Source organism: Pezoporus occidentalis, unplaced genomic scaffold (assembly GCF_034315485.1).
Source record: "Pezoporus occidentalis ecotype Australia unplaced genomic scaffold, CSIRO_AGI_Poc_V1 ctg1, whole genome shotgun sequence".
NCBI classification, from domain to species: Eukaryota; Metazoa; Chordata; class Aves; order Psittaciformes; family Psittacidae; genus Pezoporus; species Pezoporus occidentalis.
Window position 1 is genome coordinate 13,393,680 of NW_026912778.1, and position 13,776 is coordinate 13,407,455.

At 43.2% G+C, this 13,776-nt stretch overlaps 1 protein-coding gene across 2 annotated transcripts; it reads left to right on the forward strand.

The window, feature by feature from the left end:
* The first annotated feature begins 5,439 nt into the window (after positions 1–5,439).
* LOC134174676 (general transcription factor IIE subunit 1-like) lies at positions 5,440–13,686 on the forward strand. Of its 2 annotated transcripts, none has more exons than XM_062639916.1 (5): positions 5,440–5,553; positions 9,885–10,364; positions 11,634–11,835; positions 12,342–12,568; positions 12,966–13,686. In XM_062639916.1, exons 2-5 carry the CDS (start codon positions 9,917–9,919, stop codon positions 13,352–13,354), a joined length of 1,266 nt encoding a protein of 421 aa, XP_062495900.1. In that variant the 5' UTR covers positions 5,440–5,553; positions 9,885–9,916; the 3' UTR covers positions 13,355–13,686. The 2 variants fall into 2 exon arrangements, with proteins under 2 accessions (XP_062495900.1, XP_062495961.1); XM_062639977.1 differs by having other exon boundaries at positions 12,969–13,686.
* Positions 13,687–13,776: the final 90 nt, after the last annotated feature.

Sequence of the window (13,776 nt, forward strand, 5' to 3'; positions counted from 1 at the left end):
GGAGTTTAGATAAGGGATTTACACAGCTTTCCTAGTTCTGTTGTGAAAAATCAGCAAGTGGTTGCAAGAAAAAAAGAGATAAGTATATATATAAGGAACAAGACAAACATACTTTTGTATTGTAACTGCATAATCTAGTTCTGTGAAGAACAGCCTCAGTATTTGAGCTTCCAAGAGATTTTTACAGGTAATGTAAATACAAAGAGTTAATCCAGTTGTTCAGACCTTGCTGAAATAAGGCATTACAGGAAAGACAAAACATTTGGATGCTGGCATTTAAATGCAAAACCTGTCTGCCACTAAAATATCACACCTCTACAGTATAAGAAACCCGTGAGGTGAAGCCCCATACTTTTCAGAGGAAGAAGGGATGGCATCACCCATGTCAAAGAGCAAAACACTAGCAGCTAGTGAAGATAGGAGAATCCAGGAAAAGAACTGGATTCCATTAAAGTCCAGCAGTAGTTATGGCACACACATGCAAGTGACTTTGCATTAGAGTCAGCTATCAGTTAAGACTTTGCTTAGAAGCCAGGCTCCAGAGCAGATGTGCTGAAAGGACCTGCAGGAAAAGCAGCAGGAGTAAATAGAAGACTTGAGCTGGAGCATGCATGGAGGCATGATGGAGAGTGGAATGAGATGGAGCCCTGAGAGCTTTAGGCAGGTGCCACAGATAACAAAATACTCCCAGCACAAACACCTGTCCCACCTTCGTGCAGCCACCCCTTTGGGCTACAGGTGTAAAGAGAAAGAAGGAAAGCAACGCAAACAGAAAGCTCAAAAACCTGGATTTCACCTTGGTGACAGCAATAGGGAAATGTCCTGCTTATGCCACAGATCATTAGAGGGACTCTTCTGCTTTGGGAGGACCAGAAGCTTTGGTGAGAAGGGCACACACAAGCTCTCCAGCAGCAAAACCTTTCATCCTTTGCACCAGAAGAACAAGATGAGCCACAAAGAGTAATGCTAAGTCAAAGCAGTGGCAGAAACCACAATTTGCCTTGGGAAGAAAACTCCAGGTATTTATGCATTTTATAAGCAGCTGCCTTTGTTAAAGGAGTCTGGAAACACAGCATACCAATTGGCCAAATACTGTGATCAAGAAGCAAGCACGCCGGGCAGCTGTTCTCTCTTGGTCTGCCTACCAGTTTTTCAGAGCATCGTAACTTGGCAGTATCAAAGATTTTAAAGGCCTCTTGTAGCTAAGTCTGCTCCCATACTGTTACTTAGAGGAGAGGACAGTAATTATAAAGGAGTTAGTCTGTTTACATACTGAGAAGTGCTGTACTTGGGACATTTTCTGATCCACAGTGAATCAGCTCTGAATTATATTAATTGTATATGGGACAATCCCTCTCAGTGTAATTTGTTTTGCAAAGTTTGTTCTCCTAGCTCAAGGGTGACGGATGAGCAATAGAAGAATCCCAGTAGTGAGGCTGCCTCTGTTGGGCATTCTATGTTTAAGGTAACTCCAGACATAAGGCTTGCTTAGGGTTTTTCACTAATAGTCTTGTGTTTCTTTCAGTCTGGCTAAGCCTTCTCTATAAGGAAGACACCCAATGTGGAAAAAAAGTTAATCCTTAGGCTTTTCTCTCATAAAATTTCAATGAAAGTAGTTCATCTCATTACCAAAAAAAAAAAAGAAATACTTATTTTGTCTGTAGTAATAAAGATAGATCACAAGCACTGAGTTGTAGCAAAGGGCTGAATTGCCATCTTCTTTTCAAAGTGGAACTTTAATTCAGGTACCTGCGGCTGTTTGTATCAAACACAGCCTTTTCTCAGGCCACACCAACCATTTGAATTACACCGCTGTTTAAACCTTTGAGTAGTTACATGTTATTTGCGCCAACTTAGTTTCCAAAATGCTGCATCTGCATTCCTACAAGGGGTGTACATGCACCATCCCCTGAGAGCTGGAAACTGTTCTGCCAAGATAGCCCCGTTCAGCTGCAGAAGGTATGCTTTCTGCATGAGCCAAGTGGGGAAAAGAAACAGAAGTGATTGGATGGAGAAGGGAAAACAAGAGTACACTCCTCTACTGACCCCACTGCTCCCTAAACTAAGCATTCCTTTGCTGTCATATGAAAGCCCAACCTAAGTGTGCCTCCCCACCTGCAGCAACTGCTGTTACTATAGTTTGTCAAATCATGCTGAGAGATAGTAGATCGAAACAGATTCTCTGAGGAAAGAATACTGAAGTTAAAACATACATGTTATCCCAGGAAACCGTTCTTCCGATTTAAAAGCAAGATATATAGCTGGAGGCTGTAAAGCATCCAGAAGCCAGCAAGCATAGCAGCTACTCATCCCCTTTCCTTTTTGGATGGGACACAGTCTCTTTGTATGATCCCAAAATTCCTCTTACAAAGATGCCTTGTTTCACTCGCTGCACAGGACAGGCTCTGTTCCTGTGATTAATGAGGATGGCATAATAAAGGAGAAAGGTTTCTGCTTTGTTCCAGCTTTTAAGACAGTAAATAAGGCCTTGCAAGAGAAAGGTGCTGCAGACCGGACAGGCCTAAGTACCTACTGGGACAACTGAATCCTCACCCATCTCTGCCAGGTGCTACACAGGCAACCCAGTAAGTTGTGGGTTTTGTCCAATACCAGTCTGTGATACCTGTGGTTGCACTTGGAAGTACTGATCATAGCAACCATCAAGACAGAGGGAGCTATGCTGCAATCAGATAAAGTGCTGTACAATGTGTCCCAATTCTTTACATCTCAGTTGAGGCTCTCAAAAGTCCTCCAGGCATCTTGGTTTCAAATTCTGTACCTCTGAGGCCCATATGTAATACAGGCATGATATCCCCTATCTTTCTAGATATCAGAAAGATTGTGACATAAACTAATCCAAAGAGAGGCCTAAAGCCCTCAAACAAAGTTGATTTAGTCCAATAGGAGCAAGCCTTCAGGAATCATGGAATTAATAACACAGGGAGAGCACCATAGGAAAACTGCAAAGAAACTGAACCATCTCAATGCAAGGCTTGGATGGTTCATAACACTAACAGATCTCAGGGCAACGCACTGAGACAGAGACTTTGAGAAACAGCCAGCACAGGCAAAAAGAGGAGAGATGACCGTATGATGAAGAGTACTGTGTGGACAGGGTTAGCAGGCTACCTGCAGGTGCTTGCTGTACTCCTGGTGGTTATTTTGCAGTGCTTGAACGTATAAGCTAGAGAGCTAGAGGTTTTATTTTTTCAGCTGCGGGCAGGGTATCAATTGGGATGGAGAACATAAGATACACCAGAACACAGCTTCCACATGCCTGTCTGGTGAGAGGGAGACCAGCAGCTGGAGAGGACAATAAAGCAACTTAGAACAGCTCCTATTTACACAAGGTGGAGGTCACAGCCTCCCACCAGGCCATCTATAGCTGCCTCTGCTCTGCCAGCAGGTGAAATGAACCACATTTGCTCTGTGAGGATCTTGATCATACCTTTGTCCCCCAGAGCAGCAACCCACTGATTTTCCCCTCTGATCAGACTCTATTTGTTTGTCCCACCTGAGACTGCTCAGTTGATTATCAGCCTCCTTTTCACCAAACAGCCTGCCAGTGCAGTGTGTGCACACAGCAGCAGAGATAAACACCCCAGCACCAAACAGGTTTGAAGTGAAGCCAGGCGACTGCCTATCCCCATGTCAACCTCCCGCTTTCAGTGATGTCTCTGTTGCGCAACATCACAATAACACACCAGCACAAACCCTGCTTCCCATGGCCCTCAGTGCCACAGCCACAAATGCCTGCTCAAACCACTCTGTATTTTTATTGGGGTTGGTTTTGGCTTGCCATTTTCACTGCTGCTCAGAGTGCTGCATGAGCACAGCATGAGCATATGTGGAGTTCCCTCCCAGCCGCCAAACAGGCAGACACTTGGCTGAGCAGCACCTTTGCTACATGGAGGCTTACCTCTGCTGTGTGGAGGTTACCTGCCCTCGGTGAGCAGCCCCCATGGTGTCAGGTGCAGCTGGCACAGGCCGCTGGGATTTCCTGTTTCTGAAACAGTGTTATCAGCCAGACTATCATGATCCTTAATTTAGAAAGCTGTTTTCTTGTGATCCGGTTCCACACCTCCACATGCAGGCTGAGGACTGTCACATGAGTAGCAGCACTGAGGTTACATGGCATTTGCCCTGTTAAAACCCACGGGTATTGCTCATTGTAAATGTTTTCCACAGACTGAACTGTACAGGTACCAGCAAGCAGTCTTGCTCCTTTGCGTTGTCTAGTGTAACGTGACAACAAAGTGGCACACTCAATAACCACTACATGGAATGAGGCGCATCTGCTTCATTTTACCTCTGGGGGCATTTTCAGTTTCCAGTTGAAGGTTCATGCCAATTACATTCCTCAGCTGTGGGCATCCACCAAATAATTTCTTACTTGATGGAACAAAGAAAGATCGGTAAAGGGTCTTTCCCAGCATAAGGCATGAAACTGACCCCTGCTGCTATAAATCACAAGCAAGAGCAGAGCTCATCTCGGGGATCTTTCTTATAGTCACCTGTTCCTGCAGTTTCTGAACTGTGGTATCAAACCTTTGCTGCTAAACTATGAAGATTTTTTTCTCGTATTGACTATTTCTCAGTGGCACCACCTTCTGTAGTGATTGATGTTCACAGGTGCCAGCCCCACAGCCCGTCCTATGCAGAGAAGCACCCGCACTTTGAGGGCTCCCCATTGACTCAGGTAAGTTGGAGAGTTGCAGTTCCAGCAGTAAACATCAGTAACAAAAGCACATTGCACACTGTGACTCATATCATGAAGACCTAAGCCACATCACTACAAAATATTAGCCTTTACTGTGCACACATAAATGATACAGATTTGAGATGGACTATGATGATCGTAATCCCAATAGAATTCAGCATTTATCCCTGGACAATACAGTGTCTGGCAACTGTATTTCAACATCGTTTTTAAACTCAGATGTCTAGCCCACAGAAGGAAATAATAGTATCTATAACTTAATCTTCTGGAGAAATGCAGTGAAAAATTGCTTTTTGTTTTCTTTTGAAAATATAAGACACCTGAAAAGATTAGTAAGTAAAAATCGAAACCCAATAAATGTATAAATTCCAGCTTTTTTCTTTGTAAGATATTCAAGTTCCCAGGTTTGCTTATGAAAGCTTCTGAACACAGATTATATAAAATACCTGTACTGAATACTTGGTTTGCAACAACAAAAGAAGAGCTAATGGTTATGTTACTTTTAGTCTTCTAAAGTCATGCTAATGAAAACACTAATCAAAGATTGCAGTTACTTACATTTGCAGTCCTTCCCTGTTGTAGGTGGATTTCATTGAGCAATAGATTTATGACTTTATCATGACACAATGTATGCAAGGCTGAATTCATTCATTTGCTAATGAAATGTGATTTGGGGACTCTCTTGCTCCAGCTGGGTGATAATTAGGGCTTATCACAGATAGGTCTAGGAAAAGGCTGGGAAATACTTAAGCTTGTTTTGAAGCTCCTTTGCCCTCTTAGTAAAGGAGCAATTCTACAGCGTCAGTCTGAAGTCTCCTGCCTATTCAAGAGAGGTAATGATGAGGTTTTTAACCTATCTGCAAAGGGTATGGTTATATGAAGTGTGATGGGAGATTGTTTTACTAAATCTTTCTGGTTTAGTGCCTTCTGAAGGGTGAGATGGGTACTTTGCTTTCTCAGGCAGCTTGAGTGAAATGTTAATGAAGCAACTGGCTCTGAAGGAACCTTGCAGAACTTGCTCTATATGATGCCCTCTTAACTTGAAATTCTGCTTTTGGTTGTTGCCTGCCAACCTCTGTGTAGGTTTCCCAAAGCTAAAGGTAGATCCTGTATGTGGGAAAGACAAAACATTGTATTCATCTCTCCTTGATGATACTGGTACAGGTTGCCCTGAGAAGCTGTGGCTCCCCTGTCTCTGGCAGTGTTCAAGGCCAGGTTGGGATGGGACTTTGAACAACTTGGTCTAGTGTGAGGTGGAGGGGGGGCAGGGGGTTGGAACTGGATGAGCTTTCAGGTCCCTTCCAACCCAAACCATTCTGTGATTCTATTCAGATTATAATGGCTCTATATTAACTAATAAGCAGGAGGGCCTCTCAAGCATCTAAGTAACTGAATAATCTTACAACTAATCAATGTAGTAAGAAGGTAGCCTCTCCAAGACTCATATAAGTAAATACTTTAAAAGTATCTAAAGGCAGAAGCTAGACTGTGACTTCTGAGGTACCTTATCCAGATATGCTATCGGCTGGAAACACTATTCTACATGAGCAGCAAAATACCTGTCTCCTTAATGCAGACTGTGGCTCACCTACAGAGCAGATTCCAGTTTAAAGCCCTTCTCTGTAGGGACCTACTCCTCTTCCTCCTCCCTTCCTTGGTAAGGGTCATCTCTAGGTGCTTTTAAAGGAGAACTGCTACCTGTGAGCTGGAAACTACACAGCAGCTTTTAAAAATCAACAGTTTTCCTGAATTGGAAGACTTCAGTTTTGGTAATTAGAAGATGAGTTTTTTAAAATGGACTGGAGAAATAGAACTTGAAATAACCAAAGCACTGCAGAGAAAGCTTCCCCCACTTTGATTTTATGTGTTTTTTGCTAAAAAAACCCCACAAACAACTGGTTGTGTTTTTGTGTAGCTTAAAGGAACATTTGTGGAGAGCTTTGTATTTTCCATGAATGCTCTTTATTCAGGTCAAACTTAGCTATCTTTGTAAAAGAAAATGATTTCCTTTTACATTGAACCAAAGGCATATCTAGATTCCCACTGCAAATGTACAGTGGGTTCTATAGATTAGTTCTTGGAAAAAGCTTTTCATTTATTTCCCAGGATATACTCATGATATTTACACTGTGTGTCTATGTATGGAGAGTTCTGCTGTGTGGGTGAGCTGTTTTTTTTCCCTTCCTTGAATAGTTTACATGGTTGTAGGACCCTGGACCTGAAGAGCTTTTAACATCAAGGCACTCGGAAGCACTTAAATGCAGTCCAGACTTCCCAGCACTTCAGAGCACTGCTTGCTTTAGAGATGCAAATATGCAATGCAAGTCTGGGATAAGGAGTCATCCAGAGAACTGATAGGTCAGCAAACCTCAAACTTACAGTTCAGGTCCTACTTCTTCCTTAATGATGTTATCTACTTGTCACACTCCCTTTGAAATGATTTCAGTCTCTATTTGGCTTGGGGTAAGAAAAACAGTCATGAGACCTGCTTGTAATACAAGTCTTTTCAGTGTCAGGGTTCTGCCCCCATTAGCCAAGGGCTAGATGCAGAAGTGGATTTGTTCTTTTAATTGTTCCCACGCTCACACTGGTGTTCATATAAAATGAATCCAGGCAGGGGGCACGTTGGCCCTTTCTGAGATCTTAGCCCAGACAAATGCATGTGACTAGTACTGTACCTGACTCAGGTGATGGGGCTGCAATTTAGTGCTCCTTGGTGATCAAGGCTCAGGGCTCTCTAGAGCCTGAGACTCACAGCTGTGCTCTTGATCTCTGGAATGGAGGCTGGCTGAGGGCGCTGACCGCCTGTCCTTCCTGCTGAGTATAAGCTGTGGCACAGAAACATTCCACATATGTGAGGCCAGAAAGAGGAAGAAGGAGGTGTCTTTACTGCAAGTTAGCCCACTTTTCAGTGGAAGAAGTCTGATGTTTGTCTGTGCTCCAGGTATCTTGGAGTTTGTGCTCAAGTGCCCCTGAGGTTAAAGCACTGGATAGATGTGGGAAACCAGACCATAGCCCTGGGTCAAGAGCAGTAAACTTAAGCTATCCCACACACTGGTAGCTTCTCTGCAGTCTGAAGCTTCTTGGCTATTCTCAATATCATATATATATATATATATATACATGCATACCCTTATCCTGACTGCAAAGGAAAGCCTACTGAACTCCAAGAGCGAAGAGTCCTTGCTGTGGATGGCGAAAAGAAAATTGCCTGCCAAGTGCAGCTGAGGCATGAACATGGTTGAGTGGCTCAGGGCTAGCGACTGTGCCCACTGGCCTGTTATCCAACAGGTCTGCTTATGGTTTTATCCAGCAGAAAATGCCCTGGCAACCTGAGGTAGCTCATCCATCAGGGAAAGAGGTGGAGGTGGGACTGCTGTCAAAATGATTTTATTAAGCATCTAGCCTCTGCTCAGCAGATGGAGCTCCCGATTCTGGACTAGAGTATGTCCCTGTCCCACCACAAACACATCCATATGCCTGTCAAACCCCCACGAGGACTTGGCTGGCAGCAAGAACAGGGTTTAGCTTCTGGGAGGCTTGGTTGAATGCAAGCTGCAGGTCCCAAAACCAAACTTTCCTGCCTGTGGAGGGGAATATTGTTTGTCTTGCGATGAGTTATCCTGCCCATCTCAACATGACAGTCAGGTGCACTGTAGTTGAGCCTCTTTTGAGGATGAGGGCAAAGGAGAAGTGAAAGAGTAGAACTATGAAAGCAACAATAAAAAAAAAGCTTCTTTCTCCAGGCTCTTGTGGAAAAAGCACAAAAATGAAGTCTGAGGAGGACTGTCAAGGAACTGACTGACATTCCCAAAGCTTCTCTTCTTACCATGCTTAAATTTACCTCACTTGGAACAGAAGTATTTAGGTTAGACAGGACCTGGAAACCATCTGGTCCAAACCTTGCTCATGGCACAGCTGATCTCAAAGCAAGGTCAGGCTGCTCAGGCTCTTGTCCAGTCTGGGCAGCCTATTCCAGTTTCCCCCCTCTTCCTGTGAGAAGAAATTAGGTCAGTGTGGTGCTATTGCTTTCAGGGTTTCCAGCCTCAGACCAGCAGGTTTATATTTGGCTTTGGTTATCCAAAAGGCTGCTCCTGTGAGATGTAAATTCAATTATGGCTCGACTACCAGGCTACTGTGAACAGGTCTGGGTTTTTACCTAGGATTTGTGATGAAGGGCACCTGGAAGCTCTGTGTGGCATTACCTGTGCTTGAGCAAGCTGCCCCTCAGCAGCAGGTGCTAGTGCTGGCAATGCAGTGTGCTGTAATGCATCCACTGCCTGGTCCTGTAGCTACACCAGCACTGCCTGGCAGCACATAGCACAGTTCTCTGCACAGCAGCCTGCCTGGTGGCTGAGCTACCAAACACCACCGTAGGACTTTAACATGCCACAAAGAAGGAAACTGGGACATGGGTTCATTGAAACCTATACCAATTCTTTTATTTTCCCTCCACTTCTTACAAGTAAGGCACAATTAGGACAGCTGGACTGATAAAGTACTAAGGAGTAAAAGGTTCTGCTACAGATGTTCCCTGGTGATCTGGTGTGGTGGAAAAAGTAGGCACAGCCCCAGGCACCCAGTGCTGAGTGAAGGCAGTGCCAGACAAGATGGACCACCCTGTGCCCCAGATTTGCCATGCAGCAGCCAGCAGAAAAATCACAAAGTACAAGCTAAAAGGTGTTGAAACACTTCTTGTGGCTTTGCCACAAAGGGAGATGCAGGCTCATCTATTTCACATGCTGTTATGAGCTAAGCTGAAGATTTCTTACCTAGCTTGTGTCCTGAGCTTTACTTTTGAAGGTGCATCATGTTAACTTCAGCTCTTACCTGGCTGGCTGTGAATGAAAACAGATACTTTGGGCAGACCTGAACATGAAAGATAAGTGTGCTGTCCTCTGTAAAGAGAATTATTATGAACTTTCTGTAACCTGTTTTCCTAGATATCTTCTGTGGATTTTTACACAAGAGGACATGAATAATTTACATCAAAATTAAGTAATCTTTGATACCTTCCCCATCCCTAGCTGCAGGTTAAGGATTTGACATCAGTCTGTTCCATGAAGACTTGTAGAAGCACAGCACAGCAAATGACACTCTGTATGAGCAGGTCAGTGCTAAGAAAGGCTCACTATAGCTCACCTCCCTTCTGTTTGTTGTGCAGCACTTCTCTTTCTGACGGTGGTTCAGCTCCTGATGGAAGAGCAAAATGTTATCACAGGGGTCCCGGCAGCTCTAAAGCGCCTGGCCAAACACATAGTGCGTGGTTTCTATGGAGCAGAGCACTCCCTGGCCCTTGATCTACTGATCCGCTACCCCTGCATCAAAGAGGATGACCTGTTACAGCTGCTCAAGTATGAACGTAAGCAACTGCGTGCTATCCTCAACACGCTCAAGGCAGACAAGTTTGTGAAGCTGCGCATGCGAGTTGAAACGGGGCCTAATGGGAAGAGCACAAGGCACAATTACTATTACATCAACTACAAGGTGCTGGTGGATGTGGTAAAATACAAAATGGATCATATGCGCCGGAAAATAGAAGCGGATGAGCGGGATTCAACTACCAGGTTCTCTTTTAAATGTCCATCTTGCTCCAGCACTTACACAGACCTTGAGGTCAATCATCTCTTTGATGTATTTACAGGTATGTTGCTTATTCGCTCTCATCTTAAAGAGTAACTCTGATAGCACAAAGTTGGCTCCTATGCAAGCTTTGCAATAAAAGCATGTTTTTAGAATGTATTTGTTTGTCAGCGGAAAAGGTCCTAGGACAGGAGAAGCTGGGAGGTGAGGATAAGAAGAAAGCTGTCCCTATAGAACAGGCCAAGGAAGAGCAATCTTAAATATACGTGCTGGGGTTTGGAGTCAGATTTCAGGCCGCAGCTTTGCTATGAACAAGACTTTTAACCTGTTTTAAGACTACTCACCAAAGTCTTGTGATCCCCACCTCCTCACACAGGAATGAGTATACAGTACTCGCTTGACTCTGTTCTGAATGCATCGGTTAATCCATTTGTGTGTTCAGTTCTTCTGCTGAAGGAGTTGGACAAGATGGAGAAAACTGTTTGCAGCCGACTACTGTGATAAGAGTATTGCGGCTCAGAAGTAGAGGCATTCCATTGCTCCCTGTGCTGGAAGTGGGGAAGTTCGGGCTTCTTATGTGGCAGCACAACACATCCAGAGCAGAAATGCATCAGGGCTTCAGGGTTTATTTTCTCTAAAATCAAAATAACTCAACAGAAAGTACTCTTCCAAAGTGAGTTAAAATGGCATCATACTACAATGCATTACTCTAAGTGCAGCTGCTGTGTTGTTAACATCTGGGCTGTAGAATTGGCAAAGGATGCCAGAGCCAGAGAGAGTGAACTTTACATGCCTAGCTTGGAACGTCAAAGGTGAAAGGAGTGTACTGTCAGTTAGCAAAATCATCTCTTGTTCTAAATGGAGGGACTTTGTCAACATTGCAAACACAGAGGCTTGCAATATATTTTTAATAGAATATGCTTTAATTTTTTTCTTGGTTAAGACATAAATACAGGGGTTTAACATTAAATGAGTCTTTCTGAACTTCAGACCTCTGAACAACAGATGCTATTTATGCTAGCAAATGTCTTTTCTTACATGATGAACTAAGATGAGAACAGAGAAGAAAAATATTAGATCTTACTACCTGATATTCCATGTCTAGCCAACTCAACTTTTCCTCCTCCAATACAGCCATTTCTCCCTTGGATAGGGAATATCAGTCCCTCTCCAAAAGGCAAAAAAGAAGGCTTGCTTTTATAACTTGAGTTCCCTAGTTAATGTGAACAAATGTTTTGCTAATAGTCCAGGTTATGGATTTCTTAGCAAGATACTGCTGGTCTTTTGTGTCCTATGAACTCAAGAATTCCCAATATGGATCATGTTGCAGAGACTTTCCACTGCACTTACTGCAACACTGAAGTAGAGGAAGATGCCTCAGCAGTTCTGACGCGTGACACTCAAACCTTGCTCGCGAAATTCAATGAGCAGATGGAACCTGTCTTTGTGCTGCTGCGTGAAACTGAAGACATTGCTCTGCCATATGAGTTGCTGGAACCGCAGCCAACGGAAATACCAGAATTGTCAGGAAGGTATAATCGTAACCCTCAAACTTCTGATCAGCACCCCCCACCCCACCCAGAAAGCTGCTCAGTTGTAAAACCTTTGAAATGCTGAATCGCAGCCCACCTTCTACTCAGTTCGGCTTTGTCAGCTGCTTAATGAAGCCTGCAATATCTAAGGCATTCTAAATTATTATGTATTTATAGTTTTATTTTTGCTGCTTTTAAAAGTATTTAATTTTCCAGACTTCTTTAGCTAATATTCATAACCCTTTCTGTGAGAAAGTAATGTTTCTCTAGCAGCATGCTCCATCCAGAGACAAATAACTGAGGAGACCATGCAAAAATCAGTTCAGAACCACTTGCCTCTGAGATGAAGTAAGAAGGAATGAGAATTGCTTCAAGATAGAGTGCTGGTTAAAGCTTCTCTGCTGACAAAGCATGCTTTTTCTTGGTCTTGTTTTGTTTGCTTGTATGGGAACTCAGGGTTTTTTGACTGAATTTAACCTGTCCCAAATGGGTGATGTTTCATTCAGCTTTGATCAGAAGGTGGGTTCAAGTGCGCTGGAATCCTGCAACCAACCCGAGAAATGGGCCAGCAGACGTTCCTCTTACAGCAATATGTACACTCAAAACTTAGTTATTGATGTCCAAGACTCTGAGCACAAGAAGAAAGCAAGAGAAAAACCAACTAAGAAGCAACCTATCTGGATGTCGCAGAGCACTGTGGAAGGAGCAACAAGAACCGCCAACAACAGTGTTGGTAAGTGTTTTTAGCAAATACTTGAAATTTGGCAGCCTTACTGCATTTAAACATAGCTTCCCTATCAAAAATGTAGTCAGCTTGGTTTAGAATATAGAGTTACACTTTAATTCTGCACTAGTGGTTATCACCACTTATAAATACCAGTCTTTAGCCTGACTGAGGCAGCATTTGTAAAGTTAAAGGTCACATACCAGCTCCTGGAATATTTAGCTGTAGCCATGCAGTAACATTAGTGGTAATCTTTAAAGTGGAGAAGTCTTGGAGATGTCTGCACTTTGAAGAAAATCCTATAGTGTGGGTAAAGATGATGCAGAGCAGAGGAAACTAATTTATGCAGAATGCCTGTGGTAACTGTAAACTATTGCTACCTCTGATACTATGTGTTGTGTATTAGCAGTAAATGCCTCTGAAGAAACTGGTAAAGAAACTGTCACTGATAATGAAATCCTCAGGACTCTTCTGCTCCATGAACCCAAGCTGTCACCTAGCACAGACAAGGCTCCTGTTGTCAAAAGCAAACCACCCAAATCAGGCAGTGATGTTAGTGAGTCTGAAGGTGATGCCAAACACTCAAGAGCAGCAGGAATGGAAGTAGCAGGCAGCAACTTTGAACAAGAGGAGGAAGAACAGGAAGCACAAGGTCCTATTTTAATGGTAGCTGGTCAGCCTCATTCATATGGTGAAGTTAATGAAAATCCAGAGCTTGTGTCTCTAATGACAAATGAAGAGAGGGATGAGTATGTTAAAGTAGGGCAAGAAATGTTCCAGTCTGTCTTTGAATAAATATAGTAGTGTGAACATGCAAATCTGTGTAGAATGGGTAAAGGCTTCTTTTGAAATAATAAGACAATCTATTAGTTTAACATACGTTCTTCAAAGTTTACCACCAAAGGGTGGTTTTGTTTGAATTCCTTGCTCTTATGTAAGATTATAAACCTGTAGTAGGTGACTACAGCTCAAAATGCTAGCATTGCAGCAAAAGCCATCAAAAGTTATTAGGGGTTTTCTGTTGTCTTAATGCTTAGACTTTGTGAATGCTGTAATTAGTTTTGGAGCATGAGTAATTTTGCAGTACAGTGGGTTGATTAAAATAAAGTTTCAAAAGCACTGGTGAACTCTGCAATAATAGATTTCTTACACCTTCCATACAGAACTTAGCAGATACTTCCAGCAGAGAAAATGAGTTGAAGCCAAAATATGATTTG

What these genes read in the sequence shown, in the direction of transcription:
- LOC134174676 (XM_062639916.1), top strand. Translation starts at nt 9,917, where the DNA reads ATGGAAGAGCAAAATGTTATCACAGGGGTCCCGGCAGCTCTAAAGCGC. An exon ending in TCTCTTTGATGTATTTACAG is followed by an intron (nt 10,365 to 11,633) that starts GTATGTTGCTTA and finishes ATCATGTTGCAG; the next exon opens with AGACTTTCCACTGCACTTAC. An exon ending in AACCGCCAACAACAGTGTTG is followed by an intron (nt 12,569 to 12,965) that starts GTAAGTGTTTTT and finishes GTTGTGTATTAG; the next exon opens with CAGTAAATGCCTCTGAAGAA.